The 14,131-nt window shown below is 34.8% G+C and overlaps 1 protein-coding gene and 1 pseudogene across 2 annotated transcripts; both read right to left on the bottom strand.

Annotated features, from left to right (window-relative positions):
* Nucleotides 1-964: 964 nt before the first annotated feature.
* Nucleotides 965-1,083, bottom strand: LOC126867212 (5S ribosomal RNA; annotated as a pseudogene).
* An 837-nt stretch (nt 1,084-1,920) lies between these two features.
* LOC126866963 (phospholipase B1, membrane-associated-like) lies at nt 1,921-13,457 on the bottom strand. 2 transcript variants are annotated; one of them, XM_050621010.1, is made up of 7 exons: nt 13,111-13,456; nt 11,687-11,776; nt 7,437-7,648; nt 7,133-7,309; nt 6,755-7,053; nt 5,587-5,765; nt 1,921-5,506 (listed from the first exon to the last, which is right to left on the bottom strand). In XM_050621010.1, the coding sequence occupies exons 1-7, from the start codon at nt 13,238-13,240 to the stop codon at nt 5,340-5,342; spliced, it is 1,254 nt and encodes a 417-aa protein (XP_050476967.1). In that variant the 5' UTR covers nt 13,241-13,456; the 3' UTR covers nt 1,921-5,339. The 2 variants fall into 2 exon arrangements, with proteins under 2 accessions (XP_050476967.1, XP_050476968.1); XM_050621011.1 differs by lacking the exon at nt 11,687-11,776 and having other exon boundaries at nt 13,111-13,457.
* Nucleotides 13,458-14,131: the final 674 nt, after the last annotated feature.

Raw genomic sequence — 14,131 nt, 5'->3', positions numbered from 1 at the left:
TCACTATAATCTGTTAAATCATTTAAAAACCCAAAAATCGACATCAAACGCAGAAAAATTCTATGGGACTGATTGCGTCAAGGTTACGTTAAGGTTCGATATTTCGATTTTATTACGCCATTGCCAATAGTTTCCGCCAAGCAATGGGTCAATCTAGGCTAAAGGAGCAGCTCGAATGATCGCAGCGAACCAATTGCTGGCCCTTTTGCCAAATTGAACCTCTGTGCAAAGATTCGGGCTCGCAACCCTTATCAGAATAATGCCAATCGCCATCGGAATGTCGCAAACTGTCGTTGGAATTGGGCAAAAAAAACACGCACGTTACGCCTAAGTGATCATTTCGGTCTCACTTATCGCACACGGATAAAAAGAAGACAGATGTACTTGTTAACTAGTCGAAATTCTAAACTCAGCGTAGAAAACAAATTAAAAATTTACAAAACGATAACAAAACCAATTTGGACGTACAGAATACTACTATGGGGGACAGCAGCAATGAGACACATAAATAAACTAGAGTCGCTACAATCAAAAATACTCAGAACAATAGTTAACGCCCCATGGTATGTCAGAAACGAAGATATACGCAAAGATCTAAAAATACCAACTGTCAAAGAAGAAATCGGCAAATACGCAAAAAGATGCACGGAAAGATTGGCAACACATCGAAACCAGCTAGCTGCTGAAACGAGCAAAACCCATATAAAAAGAAGACTAAGAAGGAAACATCCCACTGACCTCGTTAAAAAAATAAAATAGACAAACTGGAAGATGGTATATCTCGTTTGGGGCTAGCCATCCACATGTTATTTAGTAATTACCATTGTCACACCGCGCCTCGTCGCCGGAGCCGCCGTGCCAGGCAGCCCGGTTCCCCCTATCGGACTGCTTGGCTGCCCCGAGGCGCTGAGCCGCCAAGCGCCCAGCCCGAGCCCCATGGGGAGGGGGGGGGGGCAGCGCGCTTCGCCAACGCCACACGGAGTCCCAGGCGATCCACCCATCCAAGTACTATCCGTGTCCGGCGCTGCTTAACTTTCGTGATCTGACGGAAACGAGTGCACTCAGCGCGGCCAGGGCGTTGGCAGTCAATTAGCAATCTAAGCCTTCGACATCTCGCGCAATTGTGACATCAATCACTTCTCAACCTACATCAGAAATAAAACATCGACCCCCGACTTTCGGACGCCAAGGCTGCGACGCACCTTAGTCCCCATCAGAGATAAGATCTCGAACCCCGATTTTCGGACGCCAAGGCTGCTACGCATCTTAGTCCTCATCAGAGATAGGATATCGACCCCCGACTTTCGGACTCCTTTGGAACCCACACCAAACCCCTCAACATCCTCAAACCAAAACGTATATAAACCGAGACTCCACCCAGCTCGGGCAGTTTTTGTTCTAGTTGCTGTTCTTGTACAACACCCCTTTTTTGGTTCAGCGTTATTCTATTATTCTAAGTGTCAAAATTATAATGAAGTTCGATAAAAGAAAATTAATAGTTGGGTTACGACTCAGCTTTCTTTTCTCTTACAATCCAAGTATCAATTTTACGTGACACAATCATCGTCCGCACTCGTAGCGTATATCGAATCATATCTACCCGAGCTTGAACTTGTAACCGCGCACGGCGAACCGAATTTAATAACCGCGAGTCTTGCGCCAAGTGTACTCATCGAATATTACTGTTAATAAATATTTGTTGTTGAATACATCTGAGTATTCCTTCCGCACCTATCACGACATTCCACCTCACCGGCAAATGTGATTACAATAACAATACAATCTTTTTCATTTACAATATTATCTTTGATAATAAAAAGATAGAAGAAAATGGCTTTGTATTTGGTAATTGCTGTGGAAGTTTGTATTTCTCTGAAACTGAATAATTTTGACTTGGCTGAATAAAATATACATAATGTTTAACAAATGAAAAGTTCAATTCTTCTGAAATATATTTCATAATTAATTTTTTATTATATTATAATGGTAACAAAGATGAAAAAACAAGTGATCAAGAACGAAAGAATAGAAAATAAAGAACAGATAAATAATTAGAAATCACATTGCTCAGGATTTTGGATTCTTCAGTTTGCAGTACGGACGGCACATCTATTTTTTAGGAAGTTGGAATTTCCCACACTACATAAGGTTTACAATTCGGACTGCGTCGAGAGAATAATTCGCATCCTAAGCACTCGACGGTATAAACACACGTGGTATAAACCTTGATATGACCATCATGCTTTCCTTGGATTTTGTTGCGCCATGCTGATGTTGATTGAGATATTCTTTATCCCATATGCTCCACCAGTGTTGTCTCGGTGGTTTTATTTTTTGCCACGCGGACAATCGTCCTGTTTTTAATGTTGTAAGATTGCACTCTGGAGTACTTGTTAATGAGTCACGTTTTAGGAAATGACGTGTCAACGGACTGAGGTCATTGGGATCCGAGAATAATGGGATCAATGGTCTGAACTTCAAACTCGCCTCAATTTCTATCACGTTAGTGGATAATTCTTGGTATGCGAATAATGTGTTTCCTACCATGAGAATCACGATGTGTTTGAGTAACTTAGCGGTAGCTTCCTATAGTCCACCTAAGAGTGGTGCGCGAGGAAGTGTCAATTTATGCGATTGTCTAACAAATAGTTTCATGATTGTACACTTGCCTGCCAGTTGAATCGCGTATGGTATGTACTATGTAGGGTGTTCTGCGCGCGTGTTCTTCTGTATAAAGAATTCTCGTCAAAGAGCGTTCCTCTATGTTCCTGAAGGTTTTAATATGATCAAGTAGTGCCTTGAGTATTGTATTGCAGATCGCTTTGCGTGATTGACTATTTCCTACCGTTTCGCTCATGATGATCCAGCTTACTTTTGTATTATGTAATTGAATTTCCTCGTCCGCTAGGTTAATTTTTCCTACGCGAACCAAGTCCCAAAACAGATGATCTCCAAAGAGACCATCGACATCAGACAGACATCGATCAAATGTTGGATCACGTGCTATTTTTAAATTGTCGCGATTAACATTTTCTAGCGAAACTAGTGACGACTGCCGTATTATTTATTTAGTTTATTTAAAGATGTTTATCACAATTTTAAATACATTTAGTATTCACAATAAACGGTGAATTTTTGTAGTGATGTTTTAGGCAAAAGTACCGATACGCAACGGTACGACGTAGCCATGCTATAATATGTGTCGGCGCTTTACATTTTTCGTGTTTAATATAATTTTTGGGTTTAAGCCGTTGGGGGGGCGGAGCTTCTATGTGATTTTGTTTTTATTTGTTTTTTCTGTCCTGAAAACTTGGTCGCAAAGCAGGACGCTAACGACTGCCGTATAATTACTGGCGCGTGACTAGATTTTCGCCCGAATCATTTGATTGATCTGCGATGTCATTTGATTGGAACCGCGTAATAGTACGGCAATTCTTTGCGTATTTAAACCGTGACGCTTTTACATTTTTTCGGTCGGAAATGTGTCTCGGAGCAGGAATTTCGTAAGTCTATACACGGTTGTGCGTCTCCGTTCCGATCGGTGATGTTTATGGTAGAAGTCGACAAAATAACATTTGAAGATATATGGGACGAATGACATATTAGATGTGTTTGAGCTGGCTGTGATGAATTAATCGTATTCAAATGCGGAAAAGAATGGTGCCGTTTATGGCATTGCGTGCAGCTGCTTGCTTGACATTCATAAACGGAATGAGTCCTACACAGACAATTGAGGCAAAGATTTTTTTATCTCACAATGTTTATTCCCTCCGGTACAAACATTGCCACTAATTCGTAACACGTGAAGACTATTACAAAAACTACACGTAATTCGCGTCTGGTCGATGAATGATTGACGTGGAGTTCGATTGAATTCGCAGAATTCACGTATGCGGATATTATGACTGACCATCGTCTATATCGTCCAATCTGCTTTGGACTTTTTTAAATGCGGCAAATTCTGATTTTAATACTTCCAAATAAACCCGAATGATTGTTGCTGACGCTCCTTCACTATAGGTATCAAGTACCGCTTGAAACGATTCTAATTCTATCTTGAACGCTACGGGTTGCAGTTTTAAAATTTTAATGCGTTCTTCTTGATTAGGAGCCATGATAGACTCGCGTGAATTATGGCTTCGATAATTTAAATAAGAATATGAGGGAGATTTATAAAGGTGACTCAAAAAACAAGTGTGCGACTTACGTTTCTGTGTGAGATCAGTTTGTTTCTTAATAAATTTCTTAGTAAGTTTCTTAGTAAGTAAGCTTGTGTTTAGTAGGTTTGTTTGAACTATTTAGCATAAACGGGAGAATATGAATTGTAAATAACAGAGTTTAAACGTAGGCGTGTGTGTGATAAATCTGTTGTCTCTTGAAGCGCCTGGTGCTTATATTCTAACTCTTAACGCTCCGACTTTTAATTGTGAATATCGACCGGCAACTCCAACTTATTCACATCATACTTTCTCCTTTCCTTTCCTGAGAAATCTTGTAAAGTATATAAGCATTTATTACGCTTGTTTCTAATTCCCAAAAGAACAATTTCCGCCACCACTTCAACGATTTTCTCAGGAAACAATGTGTTGATGCTTTGTCTACAGTGCTTGAGAGGCACATTTGGAGCGTTAAGGGCTAACTGTCAGTCTAGGGGGTGTGTTTTAGTCAACATTTCCTATGAAGTGGGAACGCGTTTCTGCCCAATCCTGTAACTGTCGAATTGTCGTGAGCATTGCGTAACGTCCAGTTGATGCCATCATCCTTGGTCTATTGTCGAGTTTCATCTGGTATCGAGGTTTATGTCACGAGATTTGCTGTTGAGAGGATCCGTCAAGTGCTTAGGATGTCAATTATTCTCTCGACGCGGTCCGAATTGTAAACCTTACAATAGATAGTGTGGAAAAGTCCAACTTCCCAAAAAATAGCAAATGTGCCGTCCGTACTGTAAACTGAGGACCATCCAAAATCCCAAACACACATTGAGTATCTCGGAAATAATATTAAAATCATCCTTCGTTTGAAATTTAAAAATTCATCGACATTTACACTCTTTTTTCTGCGTATATCAAAGCATATATTGTGTATATCAAAGTGTTTAAAAAATAAAAAATTAGAACGCTAATGAAAATTAATATGACATATAAAGTAGTAAGTGCAGCTGTGAAATAAATAAAGTTCGTGATGAGATCACATGCAATAACAGAGATATCTAGAAAAATAGCTTTGTTAATAATTATAAATAAATATTTACTATATTAGAAAAATTTAAATGCGGACTAAAATGGCACTTTGTGTCTACTATACCAAATTTCAATGGTTACTATTTCTATTGTATAATATCAAACTAGAGGCGTGTCTTTAATGTAGGAAAAATTATGTGAATTTTCACGTGTCATCAAAAACGGTCTTTCCGAGGTGGGGCACAAGAATCTTTCGTATAGTGGAGTCCAAGTGGAAGACTTGTTACCAACTGGTTCTAGCAAATTGTTCCATAGATTATTTGCCACTTGAGATACATGAAACAATTTTTATTCGATTACTTATATAAAGGTTGTTGAATTATATAATTTCATCCATTATACTTACATAGTGCATTAGATTTTTGACTTAGGTGAAAACAATCAGCTGAGAGATATGACAAATCAGCAAATCCATCCTTGGCAATTGGTACCTTTGCGTGTTTCAGAGTTGGTAAGCTCACTACAGTGAAGTCATTTCTATGAAATTCTAAATAATTAACCACTTCTTCTTCTAATTGTTGCCACCTAAAATATGGGACAAAATGGTATCTGCATGTCCTTTATACGCATCTTAGAATCGACATCTTACTTAAACCTAACCTACATAAAACCTATCACAGGAATATAGCAATGATATGGTTAAGTTATCTAAGATGTTGAGATACAACATCTTAGTTTTGTACTTTGCACAGAACAATCAAACTTGTTATACATATATTATCAAACATCATATATTATAACATAGCCTTTTATGTATAATTTAGGGCTAGGAAGAGAATATATCAAAAATGAGAAAATGATTCGAGTAATCGCAAGATTATAGGACACGGTTATTTGAGTCAGCGAATAAGTATAAGAAGTAAGAAAGTAAACAACAAAATAACTTGTAGAAATAACATACACACGCTATCGTATTATGATAATTACAACTGCGAATATTATCATTAAAAAAATTTTCTTTTGATGAATAGAAGTTCATCTAAGTACACGATATAATTCACTGTTTGTCATGTCGCTAATAACGAGTCAAGTAGCCTATTTGCAAATGTAGGATTTAAGAAGCTTAACAACCTAAATTAAAAAAGGGCTTCTGAATTTTGCGAATTGCAAATCAGATTTACCTTGCATTAAATATCAAATATCCTTCTGACTCGAGTAACCCTACCTTATCGTAATATCGTACGCATAAAGATAATGTAATGGAAATATGTACGGTAATTAATATAATTTGCATTAAAATTAAACACTTTAAATTAAAGTAAAAAATTAAAGTTAAAATGAAACATAAGTCTGCAACTAGAGGTAACTAATTGTTGAGGATCATTTTAAAATAAGTCAATCTCTATAATGTTATAACCACTTTTAGCAATAAAATTGTTTACAAACATATAACAAAAATATAAAATATAAATATAATATATAATATAAAATAAATATTGCAAATATAACATAATAAAATCTTGACAAATATAAGATATTTAAAAAACTTTGAAAGTTGCCTGAATTATACAAACCTCTTTATTATTTCATAATACTCCTCTCTTCGATCTCTGAATTGCAAAGCGAATAAACATGAGCATTCAATGGTAGTCATTATATAGCATTTCAAAGAGTTTCTTCCTTCACGCGTAGCAACGAGTTCCTTTAAGTGAGGTATTACCTGAATAGCGACGAAAGTTCTGGGTATATTGTCTCTTAATATCCTAAGAGTATTAATTAGATCAGTTTTGTGGTTATCCAAAACAGACCATGGAGAAGGCAGTGCACATATATCGGCACAAAAATCATTGTGTCCAATGAACAAGAAAATCAACTATAAAACATAGAAACAAAGGTTTTATTACTTAATCAATGAAATTGATATTTATAATTATTCTATCTAAAACACGAACCTTCCAATGTTTCTTCATATTTATCCTCGGGTCATTTCTTATTTTATTGATTAGATGTTTGGCCATAAATGGCATATCTCTGGACATTGCGCCAGTTTCAGCTACGTCTAACTGCGAAGCTGGTTGAGTAGTCAAAGAATCTCCAAGTGCGTAGCCTATTAATTTGGGATTGAATTCCTATATATAGGAAGAGCCGGCTATGAAAGCAATACTCTCTTTTATGATTAATATAAATTATAAAAAGATAGTAAGTATATTAATGATTGTATAATTTATGTATGTGATCAATTTTTGAGTAACATACTTTGAAAATATTGGGAAGCGTCAAATATGTACGCCAAGTTCCTTGACCACCAATACTCGCTGATGCACCTCTATTCTCAATGGGTAGCTCCAATAAATTAGTTGCAAAAATTCCAGCTCCGGCTGTTAAAGAATCGCCCATCGCGGCAATAACATCTATGTCCCCTGGTCTCAGATGATGAACTGAGTCGGGAACTTTGGAAGATCTACCATCTAAAAGGATTAGTGTAAAAAGATTAAAATACTAAGTTATTATAATTATATTGATTGATAATAACAAATCTCAATAATTGTATACAGATACGAAATTAGACCTATTTAAATGTAACTAAAACTTAAAAGTTGGGCGATAAAATGTTGATTGTAGTTAAAAGAGTCTGCAATACTTGTTTAATGCAGCGTTTCGTCTATAAGCGTTCAAAATGCGGGACCGCTACCGAGTATGTATATAGTTAGGGAACAGATTTCATTTTGAAACTGTTTGTATTAATTTCGCGGACGCCGACTGGCATAAAAAGGGACAGCAAATAAAGAAGGAAGATTAGAATTAAAAAATTCAAGGACTACATATTGGCGAGACAATACTAATACAACAAACATTTGCTCTTTTTTTCCGTATTTTATTTTCTTTTTTTTTTTTTTTTTTTGCTTACCGTTAATGAAATTTTCATCAGCATATTCATAAAATCTTTCTGATTAAAACGAGATCAAACATGATGTATTTCGGTTCATGCTTAGTTACTTAATGAGAAAATATAGACATATATGTTGGATAGTATAATAGATTTATTGTTGATACAGGGTGGTCAGAATTTCTTGAAAACAATGTTGTAAAAAGTGTGCAGTTAGAAATTCTGACTCGCGTTACAATACAATGTATTGCTAAACATACGGATCTCTTGTCTTAACAATCATTCTCTTTCTATGAGGGTGGAAGATGTACACATACAATTCTTCTTCTTAATTGGTGTTATACAGGGTGGTGGGTAACTGGTGGTACAAGCGGAAAGAGGGTGACTCTACGCGAAAAAAGAAGTCGAAAATATAGAATAAAAATTTTTCGTTTGAGGCTTTGTTTTCGAGAAAATCGACTTTGAATTTTCGCTCGGTACGCGTGCACTTTATCACGTCTCGTTATAACGGATCTCACTGTAGGTCGTTGTCTCGATTGACGTTATGTTGATAAACACTTCCAATGTGACCGAAGTGTTTTCCTACCTATTAACTTACTATCCGACTTTTATCGCTATCCAATATCAGTACCTATTAGTCCACCATCATGTCTACATACAGCAATCGGGAATATACAGACATGATACTTTCGTTAGGTGCGTGTGGTGGTAACGCATCAGCCGCAGCTGATCATTACAGACACCGGTATCCCAATCGTTGACATCCTGACAGACGTGTTATTCAAAGAGCAGAACGAACCCTCGGCGAATATGGTTCTTTTGAAAAACTTAGACGACATGATGGTCGTCCACGACGCGTTGGTGTAAATGTTGAAGAGCAAATACTAAAGGACGTTTTGGGATATCCTGATATAAGTGCAAGAAACCTTTGCTTCACGATTTTTCGAATTCTACACGAAAACAACTTACATGCTTATCATATCACCAGAGTACAAGGACTCATGCCTCATGATAAGATTTCGCGAAAGGCATTTTGTCATTGGTTGCTTCAACAGCATGCCAACGATGCAGAATTTCTGTTAAAAATTTTATGGACCGATGAAGCGAAATTTACAAGGGTCGGCATGCATAATTGGCAAAATGAGAATCCTCACTCTATTCTTGAAACACATTTTCAAGTAAGATGGAACGTAAACGTCTGGGCTGGCATAATCGGACATCTAATTATTGGGCCATATTTTTTCGAAGGAAATGTAACGTCAGCAGCATATTTCGATTTCTTACAAAACAAACTACCGGAATTATTAGAAGATGTACCGCTGAGAATTAGAGGAAGTTTAATTCTTCAACAAGACGATGCACCGCCACATTTTAGTTGTCATGTGAGAGATTTTTTAAACCAACATTACCAAAGCTGGATTGGTAGTGCTGGAACAATAGCTTGGCCACCACGCTCTCCTGACTTAACTCCGCTTGACTTTTATTTATAGAGCCATATTAAATCAATTGTCTATTCTAAAGAAATCGCAAGTTGCGAGCAATTGAAAGAAAAGATTATTGTAGCATTTCATACTTTAAAACAATCGAATACGTTAGACAGTGTTCATAGAAATTTAATTACAAGAGCAAAAGTATGTGTTCGGCATAATGGGCAACATTTTCAGCAATTTTTGTAATAATAAACTTTATGATTACTTCATATTATTTCATTATGTATTCCATTATGTTTTCCGTTACGGCAAAAACAAACTTAAACTGCGATAATATCTATCGAGACAACGATCTACAGTGAGATCCGTTATAACGAGACGTAATAAAGTGCACGCGTACCGAGCGAAAATTCCAAGTCGATTTTCTCGAAAACAAAACCTCAAACGAAAAATTTTTATTCTATATTTTCGACTTCTTTTTTCGCGTAGAATCGCCCCCTTTCCGCTTGTACCACCAGTTACCAACCACCCTTTATATCTGTCAGAATTTGTATCGTAAATATAAATAGCTTAAATTAAATTCATCAAATTTACCAATTAAAATCTAATTTTATTAGAGGTTTATAATAGTTCGTAAACTGTTCACGAACTGCTCCCAAATAAAGTTGCCAGGTATAAGGAAGACGTGACATCACATAGACGTATAAATATACACCTATCCGACTTGTGCACGCTATGCGATGAGTTGTAGTACTAATTGGCAATTACTAAACACGTGGGACGCTCAATTTACGTTCAGAAAATATAAGAAGATCCTCTTACCACTACTTCTCTGTTTCTAATAAAATAAACTGAAAAATATATGTGATATTGATTAGATGTAGGGGAAGATACAAAATAATAATGGAAATATTATTTATTTATGCGCTTGTTTTGCTAAATCCAAGTAATGTGTGTTCTATTATAATATCATATTATTATGTAAAGTGAATATTACAAAACATATACATAAAATATAAAATTTAGACTAAAAAATCACAGAACATATGCTGAATATAAAAATACTACATATTATCACCTCACACGTATATCGTAATAGGATACACATTACTTGGATTTAGCAAAATCCTGAAATAAGTGCAGAAATTAATAATATCTCCATTACTATTGTGTGTTTTCTACATCTAATCGATATTACATATATCTCAATCCATTCTATTAGAAACATGGAAATAGAGATTAAAGGACCTTCTAATATTTTTCAAATATAAGTCAAGTGTCCCACGTGCTTAGCAACATAATTGCCGATTAGTACCGCAATCCAACGCAGAGCGCGCACAAGTCAGATAGGTATATATAGACCTACATAACGTTATGTCTACCCTACGCTTGGCAACTCTGCTCCCGAATAATACAAGTTAAATGTTCACATACCATTCTTTAAATCGCTTCACGCTTGCCGTATGTGAAGAAGAATCGTGTTCTTGTATTTGTTAAGTACTCAAAGCGGGGCCACATATTGAATAGTATGCAAACAGAGAACTGTCCCATTCGAAAATAACTGGTTTGATTCACTTCTCTGCTGAATAACTACTGTTATTTTTGCGATTCTTAACAAGCAGTGCCAAGCTAATAAGCAAGTTCTATACAAGTTGCCGACAACAGTGAACGTAGAAAAGGACAGCAAACGAAGAAGGAAGACTCATAAGCTGAATCAGCATAACCAAATTCTATAAGAGTATCGTTTTTGGCCTCATTTTATTAAAAAAAAATCTTGCCAATATATGAATGAAATTTTTATTGACGAAAAATAAAAAATATGGAAGTTTTGTCGTTGCATTAGTGTTGTTTCACTGATACGAAGGCGATACAGATCTTGAAAAAGAAGCTGCTATCGCATCATATTATTCACGTCACTGGTTCAAGGGCAAACCACCCCAATGCAAAGTGGTGGGGACAAATCATGGACAGTTATTGAACAGATCTGGCAATTTGTATCAGCAAACGGAAATAAACGCTCCAGGCATATTAAAATTTCTAGATGTTTAATACAAATTTCACAAACATTTAATTTAAATTTAATTTAAATTAAACAGTGATTTTAGAAAAGTGAATAAGAAGAAATAATATTTAAACATGATTTTGTCTTTTTTTTTGGTAATAATAATAGATAAAAACTGTTTAACTACCTGTAACGTTACAAGGAAATGGAACGTCTGTTGGAACTTGCTTTTGAAATTTTCTTTGATTTCGTGCTGATCGTCCCTCATTTCTTACACCTAGAAAATATGTTTGATTACGTCAAGCGACTCACTCATTACGATTTGGGCGAATGTCCATTCTGTGATTTCACATACGCAAACATAGAATCAAAACTATTTTCTATTAATGCAAAAACGACGAAAAGTAACTTTCAGTTCGTTACCGATATAATTCTGTCTGAAAACTAGGAACCTATTTTCATGTTTGAGCATTTCAAAACAAAATTTTGATTAGTAAAATTTTACAAAGTGATTTAAGTAGCACAATATATGTATAAAAGGCAATTATATTGATAGAAAAGTTAAAATTATTTCTACAATGTTTATATTGATAGAAAATAGATCTTTAATGAAAAATATTTTCGCTGTGTTGTTCGTTTATCATCTAAAATAACAAATAGAATATTTATCAAGTCAAAGCATAAGTAAAATCACACTTAAACGTCCATAATTAATGAATCTCTAACATCGACTTATTAGAAGGATCAAACGTAAAAATGTTACTTTATATATTTGTCATATTTTTCGTATAGGTTTGTCTATACAACTACTTTCGGGTTTTATCATCTTCTTACATAATAGAACAATTTAGCAACTAGTAATATTAATACATTAAAGTGTTCCACTTATTGTTAGTGTTACATATACATTTTTACAACTTCTGTACCACTTTTACTACTTTATAGCTTTTAAAGTATTTCTTATTTCGTTCCGACGATTCATATCGTACATTTTCTGTTGGATGTCATTACGTACGAAGTGTCAACACACATGAAATATCATGTTCGAAAATGACATATTTTTATTGTTCATAAATTTATATTAAACGTATATTTCTAAAAGATATGGAAACATGAAATGCGCAAACTAGTTCCAAATTCATGTTTCGCACATGCGAAGGAAAAATTGAAGGGACATCATAAATGTTAAATAAATACAAATGGGTAATTAATATAGTATTTTAAAGTATGTTGCATAGAGTATAAAATTTTGTAATCTTGATAACGGGACTTATTACACATACAGATTATATCTCTATAATCAATATTGTAAACTGACCAAAAAATAATTAAAATAATCGAATATTAATCGATGAATCTTCCAAAAGCAACTTGCTCCTAAAAACATTGCAAACTCTCTACACATTGTAAATCTAACAAAAATTACATACACTTTTCCTAAATATCACAGAACGAAACAAGCGCCATCACATTTTCACAAATATTTCTTTTTTTCTGCAACTTTTTAAAAACACATTAACTGGGAATTATACATCATCCCTTTATATTATATATATTTATATATACAAAAAGAATATTGTTGTAAACTAATCACATTAAATAAACACATACCGATATTTTCGAAAAACCAATTACGAATTTGACGATAGAAGTATAAGTTTATCGGTGTGTCTAAAGCCGTCTTCTGAGACGCGGTCAGCACGCATAATTGTAACAAAAGATACAAACAAAACTTGTTCATCGCACGTTTTATTGAGCCAATTGACGCGGCGGTAAGGATTTCGCGAACACTCGTGTTTTGTAATTTTTATAACTTTATAACAATACCGAATGGATTCGAGATGGTATCCTTCTTTTCCCTCTCAAAGTTTGCGACGATCTGAGACAGGTGTACGACACAAAAGCTTGTGCTGGCTGCTGCGTACGCGTATCATTCGAAACCTTGATCGTACTGTAAGTAGCTGGTTCTGACTTTTGATGATGAGATTCAATGATCGCTACGAAGGTTGTCTTATCTGTGATGCGATTGGGAGGAAATGAAGATAATTGTGATGTTGTTAACGTAAACAAAATTGGATTTAGGAAAGATTTGGCAACCTACCTTATCCCCTTGCCAATCAAGCATGAGACGAGTCGATGAAATATTAACGATCCCTTTAAAAAGGACGATTATTCATCCTCCATTCAAAGGATTCTGTTTTTTAATTTTAAGCATAAAATAGTAAAATTACTATTTTACTTTACTGAGATAAATTACACATACATTTTTAATGATATACCGTTTTTGATGAAAAAATCGAAATTGTCACAGTATATAATTCCATTAAATCGTCTTAAGTGTTAGTACTATTAACGTATTACTAAGTGAAAATTAGTTACTAAATGTATTAATTTCATAATATTTAAATCGAAATGTACGAAAATCTCGTAAATTCAATAATTTAGTACATGTACATGTCAGAAAAACTAAAATTTGATCTACAAATCTCTAAAAATAAATTATTATTATATATAATTGCATAAAATAATGTCACAAAATTTGAATAAAAATAAAATGTAATTTTCCAACTATAGTAATATTATAGCGTATTACTGACAATTAGTATTCTACAATAGAATAGTATAGTATAGT

The sequence above is a fragment of the Bombus huntii genome, chromosome 6 (genome assembly GCF_024542735.1).
Source record: "Bombus huntii isolate Logan2020A chromosome 6, iyBomHunt1.1, whole genome shotgun sequence".
Classification (NCBI taxonomy): domain Eukaryota; kingdom Metazoa; phylum Arthropoda; class Insecta; order Hymenoptera; family Apidae; genus Bombus; species Bombus huntii.
The sequence above is the reverse complement of the archived record's forward strand: the minus strand, read 5'-3'. Positions and strand labels throughout refer to the sequence as shown.

Excerpts from the sequence above, each read along its gene's own strand:
- LOC126866963 (XM_050621010.1), bottom strand. The coding sequence starts at position 13,240 with ATGAACAAGTTTTGTTTGTATCTTTTGTTACAATTATGCGTGCTGACC. Across the intron at positions 7,310-7,436 it reads CGCTTCCCAATATTTTCAAA|GAATTCAATCCCAAATTAAT; the intron begins GTATGTTACTCA and ends TCCTATATATAG. Across the intron at positions 7,054-7,132 it reads ATATGAAGAAACATTGGAAG|TTGATTTTCTTGTTCATTGG; the intron begins GTTCGTGTTTTA and ends TATGTTTTATAG.